The sequence below is a fragment of the Dipodomys ordii genome, unplaced genomic scaffold (assembly GCF_000151885.1).
Source record: "Dipodomys ordii isolate 6190 unplaced genomic scaffold, Dord_2.0 Scaffold126, whole genome shotgun sequence".
Taxonomy (NCBI): Eukaryota; Metazoa; Chordata; class Mammalia; order Rodentia; family Heteromyidae; genus Dipodomys; species Dipodomys ordii.
This window is the reverse complement of record NW_012267342.1, coordinates 5,356,028-5,370,557: the sequence shown is the minus strand read 5'-3', so window position 1 is coordinate 5,370,557 and position 14,530 is coordinate 5,356,028. Positions and strand designations below refer to the sequence as shown.

At 35.3% G+C, this 14,530-nt stretch overlaps 1 protein-coding gene across 1 annotated transcript in view; it reads right to left on the bottom strand.

The window, feature by feature from the left end:
* Positions 1-14,530, bottom strand: part of Lrp1b (low density lipoprotein receptor-related protein 1B) — a 1,500,426-nt gene that overhangs the window by 583,844 nt on the left and 902,052 nt on the right. The window contains exons 24-27 of the mRNA XM_013030060.1: positions 11,271-11,468; positions 10,189-10,393; positions 2,279-2,443; positions 1,781-2,025 (exon numbers count right to left, since the gene is read on the bottom strand). Coding sequence (XP_012885514.1) covers positions 1,781-2,025; positions 2,279-2,443; positions 10,189-10,393; positions 11,271-11,468 — 813 coding nt within the window. The remainder of the gene's footprint in view (positions 1-1,780; positions 2,026-2,278; positions 2,444-10,188; positions 10,394-11,270; positions 11,469-14,530) is intronic.

Genomic DNA, 14,530 nt, shown 5'->3' with positions numbered 1-14,530 from the left:
GAGTAATGAACTTTTCTCCCTGAGCTAGCTTTGAACTGAGATCCCAAATGTCTCAGCCTCCTGAGTATCTAGGAATGTAGTAATTGTTAGGCTTTTAAAGAAGAGGTGGCCGAGTAAGAACCACACCACACATGTGGTATTCAGGTAAGGGGTAGGTTTATTTAGTAGACTGGATGGCACTCCATGCAGCTGTCAAAGAGGGCATCTGGCCCTGGGCTAGGCCTTATCTAGGGTGGGGGCCAGGAATGGTGTGACCAGGTAAAGGGAGGTGGGACCAGGTAAGAAGAAGTGGAACTAGGTGGGTGAAAGGTGTGGCCACATCAGATCCAGATGTGACCTAAGCAGATGTGAATGTGACCTCTTCCTGGTGAGCCAGTTGGGGTGGGGTCTGCTCGCCATCCAGGAGTAGACCTTACAGTAATAATACACAGTCATTTTGCCTCATATCATTATGTATACTGAATGTTTGTTAAGTTTAACAATGGTAAGGATACATGCTCTCTGTCTTTAATGTCCTAAAATTTTGCAGGTGATGGGGTGAAGGGTATCAAGGAAAATAGTAAAGGAATTCTTAAAGTATCTGACATGGGAGAAGATAAATTACATAAAAATTGAAACTGAGAAATTGAGTGCATCTGGCAAGTGAACTAGATTCATTCAGACTGTCAGCACAGAAAATTTTACAGGAGGAATTTTGGAAGAAATAATATTAAGAGAGAATGAAAGTCAAGTAGTAAAGACAAAGGCTAGTCAAGGCATACTGTCAGTCACAGAGGGGATTGTTTATAGTCAAGTCTAGAAGAACATAACATAACATGAATTTAAAATAAGTCTTGAGGTTTGAAACAGATAAAGAAATGCCAATGATATAGAATGTCCTTTTACCAAGAGAAGGAAAAAAAATTCCTTTGGCAAGAAAGATTGTATCATCTGAATATGCATAAAGTTTGAAATGATAATGAAAGGAAACTTGTTTGCCATAGAATGAGCCTTCTATAAGCTTTTGCTTTTACAAGGGGAAGAGGTTTGACAGGATGAACTGATATAGTGCTGTTAGTACTGAAGATAAAAAGTGAGATTTGAAGTAAGAACATTTGCAAGGATTGAGTAAAGTTAATAATGTCACATAATCCAGGGGAATATTACTACTGAACCAAATGTGCAATATGTAGAATCGGCACAATTTCCAATGAAAGGGAAGAAGCAAACCTAGCCTGGCACTGGTGTCTCATGCCTGTAATCCTAGCTACTCAGGAGTTGAGATCTGAGGATTGAGGTTTAAAGGTTTAAAGACCAGGTAGGGAAGTCTGTGAGACTCTTATGTCCAATAAACTATTCAGGAAAAGCCTGAAATGATGCTGTGACTTAAATGGTAGAGCACTAGCCTTGAGCACAAAGAGGCTCAAGGATAGCACCAGGCCAAGAATTCAGGACCAGAAAAAAAATTAAAAATTAAAAATTCAGAAGAGCTCAAACTGATGGTCCATCTTTCCTCATGGACCTCACTCTCCCTTCTGAATATGCCAACCATTGATTAGGAAACAAGGTAACTGTCTTTTATGTTATCTCTAAATTTACTGGGCAACTTCAGATGCTAGATTCTAAATTCAAAGATTGTACAGCTAACTGTATATCTACCTACCTATCTACCTATGCACCTACCTACCTATTATCTAACTGCCTATTATTCATCTTAATTTAAAGAAGTTATATTACAGTTCCCACTAAATGATTAACATGAACAGATTTCTTGGATGATTCTATGTCACAGGAAACTTACCCTGGGGCTGACGACTGGGGTGGTATATTTGAAGGTCAAATGGCTGTGCACTGGTCTTCTGAATGACACTGACATTCTGCCCTGTCCATTTGTTGGCTTTGGACAATGTGTTTGTTCTCCAATCTGTCCAGTAGACCTCGCTCCCATACAGCGACACAGCAAAAGGATGAGAAAGGTACTCATGCCCTCGGATAATTTCTATCATATTTGTTCCATCATAAAGGGCCGAATAGATAGCATCTGACCTAGAACAAGGGAAGATGTGTCAGTATTTCTCTAAAACTCAAGTAAATATTCCAGTTATATAACCATATAACTGAGAAAAAATGGCCAATATTTTGTATCTATTTTATTGCTCATATTGATTTAAAATTAAACAAACAAAAAACACCCACTACTTTCAGTACATGGTATCTTATAGTAGGACCTGTTTCAACATTGTTGATGTTGTCTGAAGAAAGTAAAAGAAAATATAGGAAGAAAAGATCATTCTTTAACCTGGCATCAGTCCAAACTATCCTTTTCTCAAAGTGATCCACAGTGAGTCCATTAGGCCAGGCCCCAGTTTTCATGTCTTTGTAGATGGTTTTTCTTCCAGCACCACTCATAGAGGCAGATTCAATTCGAGGAAAATTAGCATCCCAGTCTGTCCAAAACAGAATTCTGAGAAAGAAGAAATAAGGGTATTGTTTCAGCCATGCCTTCCATACATACCTACAACATGCCAATTACATGCTTGACATTTGCTAGCTGAAAACAGTAGGAGGACAAGGAAATAAGATGAGAATGAAATGTCTTGTCCAAGTTAAAATATTGTGCATTCAACAAACAATAACAATAATTCTGGACATTTCAAATTCTGTTCATTGATCTCTTTTATGTCAATCAAACTTGGAACCAGCATCAAATTCTATCACTAACTCCAGCATACTTTTCAATTCAGATTCCAATTTTGAATGTAAAAATGAAAACAATAGTTTGAAAGCTGTAATAGTTATTGGTAACTTCAGGAGAGAAAATGGACATAAATAATTTATTGCCTAAGATGACGGGCACAGAGTTAAGAAACATAACTATTAAAGATGTAGAGTAGCTGGTCAAAATATTATTAGAAGTTAATTTATATTTTAGCAGCCAATTCCTAATTTACTTGCTGTAGTTGTATTGTTAAATAAAAATGAAATTTCCTGACATTCCTTACACGTTTCTGCTATTCATAATGTGTAATTATGCAAAGAAAAAAAACTATTAAAGAGAGAGAAAGCTGTGGTGGTGAGTTGAGAGAGAGACAGAGACAGTGAAATAGGCAGGGATCAATATCAAGAAGAACATTCAGAATGTTCCAATGCTATAAAAGCATGCATAAAAGTAGGTTACTTTTATGATGTAAAATGGTCAAACCAATGGAACATGATTCATGATAGGTGATCATAAGACTGAGCTCATCCAGCAGAAGGCTTCTCAAATAACATATTTAAGGAAGAATTAGAGTTTCATGGGCCACTTCAAAAGTTTCCACCACATTTGTAGTGGAAAGATAGCCACATAAATATTATACATAGTATTTATTATTTGGCTATGAAATTTGAAAAAAAAATCAAACAGTCCAAAAGAAAAAAAATCAATAATCACACCTCATAGGATGATGACTTAATGATTTAATAATTGTTGAAACTGAGCATCAAGAATTTATTGTGCCTTTTTTTCCTGCCCATCTTAGAACTAGAACTCAGAGCCTGGGTACTGTCCTTGTTTCTTTGTATCGAAGGCTATCAGTTTGCCACTTGAGCCAATATGCCATCTCAAGCTTTTTCTGAGTAGTTTATTAGAGATAAGAATCTCACAGACTCTTCTGCCCCAGCTGGCTTTGAACCTGGAGCCTCAGATCTTAGCTTCCTGAGTAGCTAGGATTACAGGCATGATTCCCTGTGCCTGGATTTGTGCAATCATTTTGAATTTGTGTATTTCATAATTTTCCAAATGAAAGTTTAAAAGCAAATATTTCCAAATCAAATTAATAAATCCATTTGAAAAATATATGAGAGGATGTTTATAAGTTTTTATTTTTTTCTGAAAAGACTAATGTTTAAATGTGATTGATTTCTGGTGGCGAAGGAAATGCAAATAAAGACAACCCTGAGATACCACCTTACCCCAATCAGAATGTCCCACATCCACAAATCAGCCAACGACAAATGCTGGAGGGGATGTGGAGAAAGAGGAACCCTATTACACTGCTGGTGGGAATGTACACTTATACAACCACTTTGGAAAGCAGTCTGGAGGGTCCTTAGAAAGCTAAAGATTGAACCCAGTCATACCACTTCTAGGCATCTACCCTGAACAACAGGAACCAATATACAAGGACACATGCACCTCCATGTTTATTGCAGCACTGTTCACAATAGCTAGGATATAGAAACAACACAGATGCCTCACCACAGATGAATGGATCCAAAAATTGTGGTATCTATACACAATGGAATATTATGCAGCCATTAGAAATGACAAAATAATGGCATTTGCAGGGAAATGGATGGAGCTAGAAGGAATCATGTTGAGCGAGGTAAGCCAAGAGCGAAGAGACAAACGGTACATGGTCTCCCTGATAAGTGGATGATAAATCCAAAATGTTAGGTGATACGACAAAACTAACAGGACTTAAGAAACAAAGAACTCCTGCTCATCTGGTTGAACCACTACTAAATATCCCCATGCTGCTGCTGACATATATGGTATAGAACATGTGAACACCATTATATGTTACAGACTGTGATAGACAATTTGCTCCAGGAAAGTTAGAATGAACTTGTGACTTTAAATGAGCATCATTATTCCACAATACTGTGAAATTTGGAAAATTATGTAATCACTTAATCACAATAAAAAAAAAAGAACCTTGGGGAAGGGAGGGAGGGAGGGGATGGTAGGGGGGAAACAATGGAGGGGGTAACAATGTTCAAGAGGAAGTGTACTCATTACCTCACTCATGTAACTGTAACCCTCTGTATAGTATCTTTACAATAAAAAAAATATGAGTGGTTTAGATGACATAATACTATTTGGAAATGTTAACAATAATTTATATTGAAAAAAAACTTTCTCCAGTAATGCAATTTATTTTCATTTAAATACAAAAATAACATTATAAAATAAATACACGATTGGAAATAGGATAGTAGCCTCTTCAGTAAAATAGTAAAATCTCTTTCTTGGAAACAGTCAAATTTATGGTGACACTTTGATAAACAAAGTTACAAAGAGAGATCTAAAAAGCTTAAAAATAAAAAAGATAACATCTGAAAATCAAGAGTGAAGATGGGAGTCATAGGGTATCTATATTTGTGGTGATGTCAAGTTTAAACCAAGCTGTCATTCTCATGCTACACTGACACCATGAAGATTTATGGCGTATCATCTACCTGGATGACAAGTGGGAACTGGTGTCTCACTTTTTCTACCCAGACAACCTTAGGCAGAGGCAGCAAGTACAACTCAAAGGTGAGTAGAATTGCTGCTCTATATTTTCTATATTGAACTTAATTACAAGTAAGTATATGGAATGTAAATTGGGATTCTAGTGAGAAGAAAATACAACTTGGGATAGTGTATAACATTCTAAGTTAAGTAATCCTTTTTTTTTCTAAATCTCCCAGTTTGACCTACCAGTGTGACTATGTGTCTGCTATAGAAGTAATTAGGGTACTAATCTTTCATCAACTTTAGTTGAAAACTTGTAATGTTGGCCTAAAACTGTTCTTAACCTTGTCACAAATCAGTTCACACAACCAATTTTAAAAGTTGATTTCATGGATCATTGTTTCATAAGATTCTAGGCACTCATTTGTACACTGTACAATGTGGTGTTTTAGAAAAATCATTCTTCCCTCTTTTTTTTCTTTTTAAATAGAATGTATTAGCATTTTAATGGTTATGTTATTTCCTCAGGTATAAAAAGACTAAATATCTCTTTGTACAGGACACCTGGAAATGTTCAACCACAATTGCTTTTCAAAAAGCAATGACAGTCTACAGATTCTGCAGTTTTTGCATTGATGGTCTGGTCTATACCTGGATTAAATTGGTTCAACAGACCATGAACTACTTGTACCATTAAAGGCATGGAGGGGCCATTATTATTTATGAGGTCAAGCTGAGGAAGTTGCACAGAAATTATCTTTGTTTAAAAAGTTACATATCTATAATCTCTATGTCTTCTAAAACCAACAATGGATAAATTCATTTCATTTAGCATATCCTAAGGCAAAATTAAAAATTAATTTAGCTTTCTTGCTAATCTTCATAATTGCTCTTTCTGCTCTTACCAAAGCAATTTTGATTTTAGAGTACAGGTACAAGGCCTAGATACTGGCACTAGAGTCAGAACATGCTGTACAGTGTGAAGGAATGAATGTAATGAACATTCAAGACATGATGTGAATAGATGTAGATTCTGAACCCTCATGGGCTTGTGATTCTCTAACAATAGCTTGATGTTTAAAAAAGATTTGCATAATCTTTTAGGTCATCTCAGCAATATAAATGTATTGCTTTAAAATGGAATGAGATAAAAGTGGTTCCTCCCTAAAAGTTCAATTTGCCTCCTTGAAATAACTTGTCCACTAGGATTGGGTAGAAATCCAGAACACTAACTGTGGACTGGGGTTCATGCTTGTAATTCTAGCTACTCAGGTGATTGAGATCTGAAGATCATGGTTCAAAGCCAGCCTGGGCAGGAAAGTCCATGAGACTCTCATCTCCAATTAATTACAGAAAGAGCCAGAAGTGGTGGCTCAAGTGATAAAATGCCAGCCTTGAGTAAAAGGAGGCCCCAGGATAGTGCCCAGATCCAGAGTTGGAGCCCCATGACAGGCAAAACAAAAACAAAACAACTAAAGAAAAAAGAAAAGAAAAGAAATCCAGAATGCTAACATGATGGCAGGAATATTTTATAATATACTATTAGAGGCCAATGGATATTAAAATGGAGAAGCAAAATAGTCAACTAAAAACACTCTTCTTATTTGATATCTGTAAAAAGGTAATAAAAAATGACCTTGATGGCTATAGGAACCTCACATGAAGTAAACATGTTGTATGGGGCTATTGTTATGGTTTATATTTCGACTTTGCATTGCTGACAGCATGAAGTGGCTAAAGACAAATCTTTCATTTGTTACTGTAGACAAAGTTTATAGTATTACTAAGTAGCTGTCTTTTATACTATCTAATATCCATGTTGCAAGTAAACAAAGTCTACTCATATATACTCATGCATTTATTTAGCAATCATTGATTGAACACCATTATATACTCCAAGACCTGTGATGTATTTCAGACATGTTAGCATTGTCTCTTGCTCTGGAGAAGCATATGTTTTAATAGGAAAAAATGATAGTATTTGAATAAATCATACTTTTCAATAACTGTCCAGAAGATTTCTCCTAAAACTTCTGATATATGTAGTAATGTCCTCTGAGTTGCTGTCAATGTTGTTTCACAGCTTCCTTACAGCTTTCCTCAATAATTTGACAAGAAAAAAATGTGTCTGTATTTTACATATCATTAAGGCAATTAACCGAGTTTAAACAGTATTTCTTTTCTTTTATTTTTAATTGTGCTTTTCTGGTACCTTTCCTAGGTTTTTTTTTGTTTTGTTTTGTTTTCAGGTCCGGTCGTGGGGCCTGAACTCTGGCCTGGGCGCTGTCCCTCAGCTCTTCAGCTCAAGGCTAGCACCCTACCACTTGAGCCACTTCTGGCTTTTTATTTCCTGCTTATGTGGTGCTGAGGAATCCAACTCAGGGCCTCATGCATGTATGGCAAGCGCTCTACCACTGAGCCACCTTCCCAGCCCTATCTTTCCTAGTTTTGTGGTATAAATGAGTATTTTGCCTCTTCTCCTCTTTCCATGTGTAAAATAATCTCAGAACATTTTACCAAAATATTTTATAATAATATTTACATGCTTTTAAAAAACAATTGTTACAACTCTAAAGTGTTTACAGGAAAAGTTTTACTCATGACAATATTCTATTAAATAATTTTATTAATAAAAATGTAATCAAATCAACACAGCGAAATATGCCTGTCAACTTTCCAATTGAATTTTTTTTTTCAGTTGTGGGGCCTGAACTCTGGGTCTAGTCACTGTCCCTTAGCTCTTCAGTTCAAGGATAGTCCCTACCACTTGAGCCACAGTGCCACTTCCAGCTTTTTCTGCTTATTTGGTGTTGAGGAATTAAACCCAGGGCCTCATGCATGCAAGGCAAGCACTCTACCATTGAGCCACCTTCCCAGGCCCTCCAATTAATTCTTAAGCTTATTTATTTCAGAGACAATTTGAGAAATATTATTGTCTATCCTTTAAGTTAATTACATTATTTTACTTTATTCTTACTTTAATTATGCTAATTAGGCTCATAATTTCAGAGTAACAACTGGTGAGTGAAGGCATCTTCTCTTTGAAAAGCACTGTTAAATTTATTCTTAAACACTACTGTCTTTCTGTATTAACAAGTAGACTGAGAGGGTCTTTCGCTCTGGACATGCCCTAGGTTATCAAAATAGCATTTGCTATTACACTTAATGAGCTTTTGTGTTCTTTTTTTTTACGATTCATTTTTTTTTTTCCTTTGGTCGGTTGTGGGGCTTGAACTCTGGGCCTGAGCGGGGTCCCTCCACTATTCAGCTCAAGGCTAGTGCTCTACCACTTGAGCTAGAGCTCTACTTCCAGCTTTCTGGTGGTTTATTGGAGATGAGACTTTCACGGACTTTCCTGCCCTGGCTGGCTTTGAACCGTGATCCTCAGATCTCAGCCTCCTGAGTAGGTAGGATTACAGGTGGGATCCACCAGCAACCAGCTGGTTTTTTCTATTCTTTCTTTTTTTTTTCCATTTGGTTTTTCTTTTTCCTTTGAGGTTATACATTTTCTAAAAAAGATGAATTTATCCTGAGCACTTTTAGTGAGTACAATGCTATAAAAAATGATTTATCCTGCAAAGCTACTGCTTTGTCTGATCACTGTTTTCAAATAAAATTTTATTTTTATTATGTCTGTTAGTGGCATTTATAATTTGGAAAGCATTCTCAATATCCCTCTCATGTTTCAACACATACTAGAATTGCATCTTTAGCCCAAATGTCACTGTTTTTCTTGACTAGAGCACTCTTATGTTAATAAGATTTTCATAGGAATAAGATAACAGTCAAATTGGTGGCTTTATGGAAAACCAAACCATGGAGAGATAAAAGGTTACTACATTTGTGGGTGAATAAGGAGAAGGGGCAGGATTTAAAAATAAAAAATCTTTTTGGATCAAAAACTTGACAATAAACTGGATTTCTTACTGAATTTGGAAGATTTTTTTTCAGATTAATTGTTGTTACAGGCAGTTTAAAATGTGTAAAGCAGATAGATACTTCACTCATCCTTGTTTGGGGCTTGGCCAGGAAGTTAATTCAATAGATTTCTCTCTTCTGTATTTCATTAAACACCCTGATAGCTTTTTCTGATTACTGATTTGTGCTTCCTGGACTTTGAATTATTCAAAGTTATAGAGTTAAAAACAAAACGAAACAAAACAAGAAACTAGAAAATGTCCTTTCTAAAAACTATTTAGACATACAGTACTATTAGACTTACAAAAATAATTATCAAAGAAATAATAATTCATAGTAATTGTAGCATGCTTTTTAGTATACTCCTGTATCTGTTACATATTATCTCCCTTCAGTGTGCTTATAATTTTTTTTCTTTATGAACTTTTGAAGAAGATACTATAATCTTTGTTTACAGAAGAGAAAAAAACTTCACAGCTAAGAAAAGATAATACCCTTGATTTGCCCAGAGAACAAATGCCTGGGCAGGATTAGAACTCATGTTCTCTTGGTTCTAAATCTGGTGATTCTTATCTGATTTTTTTTTTCAAACAAGAACACATAAAGTGGCAACAGAGGCAGTGACCTCAGTCACTCAACATTTAGTCTTGCTTTCCAGAATCAGGTCTTTTGTATTTTAAACTTCCCACAGTCAGTATCTCATTGCTGGACTTCTTCAACATTATTCTGATTTTCTTTCAAGACTATAAGAACATACAAAGTAAATGGAGGGTGACTATTTAGAACAAAGACTAGTCCTGTGGTTTACAACTACAGAAACCATTATAGGATCACTTTTCAGTGGAAAACAAGATAAAAGAATCCAAATAGGTTCAATTAGAGCCTCATGTTATTTGGAAGAATAATATTTTTTAACTAAACTTGTGGTAATGAATTTAAGCTATTTTGCTGCACTGTCTATACAACTAGATGCATATACACAGTCATGCATACATGTGCATGTCTATGCACAAAAATAAGCAATTTGAATCCTAGTTTATAAGTCAAATTAATGCAAATTAATTCATTACCCATATCTTGGGTCCAGTGCAATGGCCCGGGGGTGTTCCATGGCTCCTGCTATTAGTGTAGTTCTTAGAGAACCATCTAATTTGGCCACTTCAATTTGGTCCAGATTGCTGTCTATCCAGTATATGTTGCCTGCTATCCAGTCGACGGTCAGTCCTTCTGGAGTTGCCAGGCCATGTTCTACAACCACTTCTATTGCACTGACACCTGTGAAAGATGAAACCAAAGCACATCAACGTTATTTCAAAGTATTGAGAAGTACAGTTCAAAAGTTTTACCTGACATAGAGGAAGCTGATCCTCAAATTTAGAATTACTATTTCTCATCTGAAAACGTTAGTCTGTTCAGTTCCTTCCATACCAGCAGGATGGATCTTTGAAGCAATGAATGTAAGTTTGTTTCTGACTTTTGAGGCAGAAAAAGAGATTTTTGCAAACATGAAAATATGTTAGATAGCTGCGAGTAGTAGCACATGACTTCAATACTAGAACTTGAAAAGCAGAGCATGTTCAAACAAATCTGGGCTAAATATCAAGACTGTCTCAGAAACAAAAATGAAAGCAGTAACAACAATAAAAGTATGGTGGTTAGATTCACTAATTTAATTAAGATGATTTTTTAATGATAGACGAACTTGAATTATGACATTTAAGCACTCTCTCTCCCTCTCTCTATTTTGAAGCCTGATGTATAATACAGATATTAATATAGATATAATACAGATATTAATAAATATTTCTCACTCCCAACCCTGGGCCATAAAAGCTCCAGCATTTATCATGATGGTCTGAATAGAATCTAGATATTTGGTAATGTCAACCAGCATTCTTATTTATGCACACTTCATTTTTTTTCACAAGTAAAAAAGCAAATTCATTATGTATGTATGCATTTCATTAATTTACTTACTTATTTAGAGACAAGGCCTAACTGTAGGCTTTTACCCCAATATACATGGTTCTTTATATGAGAAAGGACTTAAAGAATTAAAAGCAAACAATCAGAATTCATTCTGATAACACTTTTGTAAATTTTTCCCCTTCAAAAGTAACTTAAACAGGAAATGAAGTAACATAATTTGTACCTCCAGTCTCAGAAAGCTTGCCCCGATATATCCTGTCTTCTACAACATCTGTCCAATAAAGTAAACTTTGGTTGAAGTGAAAATCCAAGGCTATGGTGTTTCTCAATCCAGGCACAAGTAGACTGTAGTCTCCTTTATGCAGATCAATTCTTCGAATCTCATGGCGAATGGAAAAGATGATGAATGCTTCAAAGGGATCTGAAAATTAATATTTTAATATGCATAAGAAAACATATATCCCCAGTTAGTGAGCTAAAACAGTTGAGGTTAAAGTCTACTTATTCAAAATCCAATTTATTACATACTTCCTTGCAGAAGTGATTTGCAACATTGAAAAATAATTTGAAAAACTTTGGTTGTATATAGCTAGTAAAACAATGTATTTATGTGTTTTTATTTCTCAAATTTGTATGCAAATGCTTTTGATGAAAGAAGTTAGGAATGTTGTTGTCCAGGACTTTAAAAGACAGGTTTAACCTGGCAATTAGAGATAAAGTGACACAATTTGAAATCAAAAGGCCATAATTGGTAATACCATCTAAGCCAACTACTGCCCAGATATGCAAGTGTCAACAAGTTTTCTTTCAAAAGAGTGTTCTGAGACTTAACAAGTTTTTTTTTTTTTTTTTTCCCAGTGAATCATCTTTTGGCCTCTGGATATACTAAGTGAGATCCTAATTTTCATGTGTGTTGCATTACAATCACTTCAATCACAATTGTTTTATTCATAACTAAAGATTTTTATTTTTGGAGGTTTGACTGGACCTCTTATTTAACTGTTATTATAATGTTCCAAAACATTAAACAAAATAACTAGTTTCTTATAGGTCTCAAAGTACAAATATTTTAAAAGAGTTTAAAATAGAAGTTAGCAGTTTTAAAATACAGAAAATTGTTATGCTAAATACATATTTACATGAAAAAGAGTACCTAGTTTTGTATGAGGAATTGTTCTGTAACTCTCTACAATAAGGATGAATAATTGTTAGCTTTAGATAAAGAATCTTTTCAAGAGATAACCATCCTTAACTTTAACGTAGATTTACATAATAATATGGTTGTTATCCAGAATCAAATTAAGTAAATTTGCAAACTTACTTTATATGTTGCAAACTATCCTAGTAAATATAAATGCAAGGTAAATTTGAAATAAAAACAAAGTCTTGAAAATATGGGTTTAAAACAAGTTTGCTTGAATAGCTGTGAATATTTGAGAAACTTACTGAAATATTCTTATTAGTGTTTTGATTTTACTTATAAGTTGTATAAAACATTGAGTTAACAGGAGACATATATTTAATAAAATCAATTAATGTTTCTTCATTATTATATATTTTAAAATGTAGAGTTCACTTAAAGAAATACATGGAATTATGATGCCTAGAGGCATCATAGTTCAACATGAGTTCAAACTAGTCACATTTCAGCTCTAAAAAGCTTACTCATCCCTTGGTTTGGGATTTTCCCTTTAGTAGTAAATAGGAGGTGCAAAAACTTCTTGCTAGAAAAATGTATGCTTGACTTCCATAAAAGGAGTCAAGTAATAATATGGTGTCATATCCTTAAGAAATTTCACAAGAAGAAGAAAAAAGAGAATAAGTTAGGAAGGAAGGAAGGAAAGAAGGAAGGAAGGAAGGAAGGAAGGAAGGAAGGAAGGAGGGAGGGAGGGAGGGAGGGAGGGAGGGAACGAAGGAGGGAAGGAAGGAGGGAGGGAGGGAGGCAAGGAGGGAGGGAGGGAAGGAAAGAATTATGTTTTTGATGACCTTAGAAATAACTTTGTTACTCCAAAGGTACAGTATTGAAGGAAGATCTATTGAGAACATTGAACATGGAGAAAGGCCTGAGAAAAGTTGTCCATAGTTGTGATTACATCATTGGAGCATAGTTCTCAAAAATGTAGCACACCCCCAGAAGCAACTTCTACCACCACACTAACTCTAAATTCTTTGGAATTCCATGTTTGAAAACATGAACAGAACTAGGCCTTTTTCAGAGCTTTGGGCACATACAGACACTGGCAGGTGTCTGAATGATGAAAGAATATGTATTACAAATCACACAAGCTAGGCTTAAAAAGCCAAATAAGCCAGTTGCCATTGGTTCATTGCCTGTAATCCTAGGTATTCAGGAAGCTGAGTCCAGAGGATGGCTATTCAAAGCCAACCTGGGCAGGAAAGTCCATTAGACATTTACCTTCAACTAACCACCAGAAATCTGGAAGTTGTGCTTTGGCTAAAAGTGGTAGAGCAACAGTAGTCCTGAGCAAAAAGAGCTCAGGGACAGTGCCTAGACCCTGAGTTCAAGGTCCATGGCAGGGAAAAAAAAAAAAAAAAACAAAACAACAAATAAAAACCCCTGAGGAATCTACTTCTTTGGTATTCTAGAAAAAGCAAAACACGCTATTCAGAATGGGAGATAATTTGGTTACCAAGGAGCATGGAGAAATTTACTATGCCAGTTTTCTTATTATTTTGATTGTGACTAGCTGTGTTAAAATTTTCTCAAGTATAAACTTCACAGGATATCTTTTTTTTTTTTTTTTTTGTTGGTCGTGGGGCTTGAACTCTGGGCCTGGGCGCTGTCCCTCAGCTCTTCAGCTCAAGGCGAGCGCTCTTGAGCGCACTTGAGCTACAGCGCCACTTCCGGTTTTCTGGTGGTTTATTGGAGATAGGAGTCTCAGGGTCTCTCCTGCCCGGACTGGCTTTGAACCGCGATCCTCAGATCTCAGCCTCCTGAGTAGCTAGGATTACAGGCGTGAGCCACCAGCGCCCGGCTTTCACAGGATATCTTTTAGCCTCAACAATTTAATTTTAAATTATATCTGAATGAAAACTAGTGAAAAAATCTAGGCTAAAAACTATAAAAAGGGAGGGGGAAAGTAAATACTGATATGATCAATTACTATTTTTTCATCTTAAACATAAAGAGTCTAAGTATAAAGGAATAAAAATCAGTCATTATGACCAAGTGGGGATTATTTTGTAAACACAAAAATAGTTTCAGTCATGGGAAATTTATTAGTCCAATTCATCATGTTGCAAAAAAGAAAAACAAAATCCTTTATCCATATATGATAAAATTATAACTGAATTCTGAATGATCTCTAAGAAAGTGAAACTTCCAAACACAAATATATTTGGAAAACCAAATCATAATCTATAATGTGGAGTTATGCTTAAAGAAGAATATCTACAATTAATCCCACTATATTCAGGTAAAAAGTCATGAAAAGCAGTACTAGTGTTAACATGATATTAAAA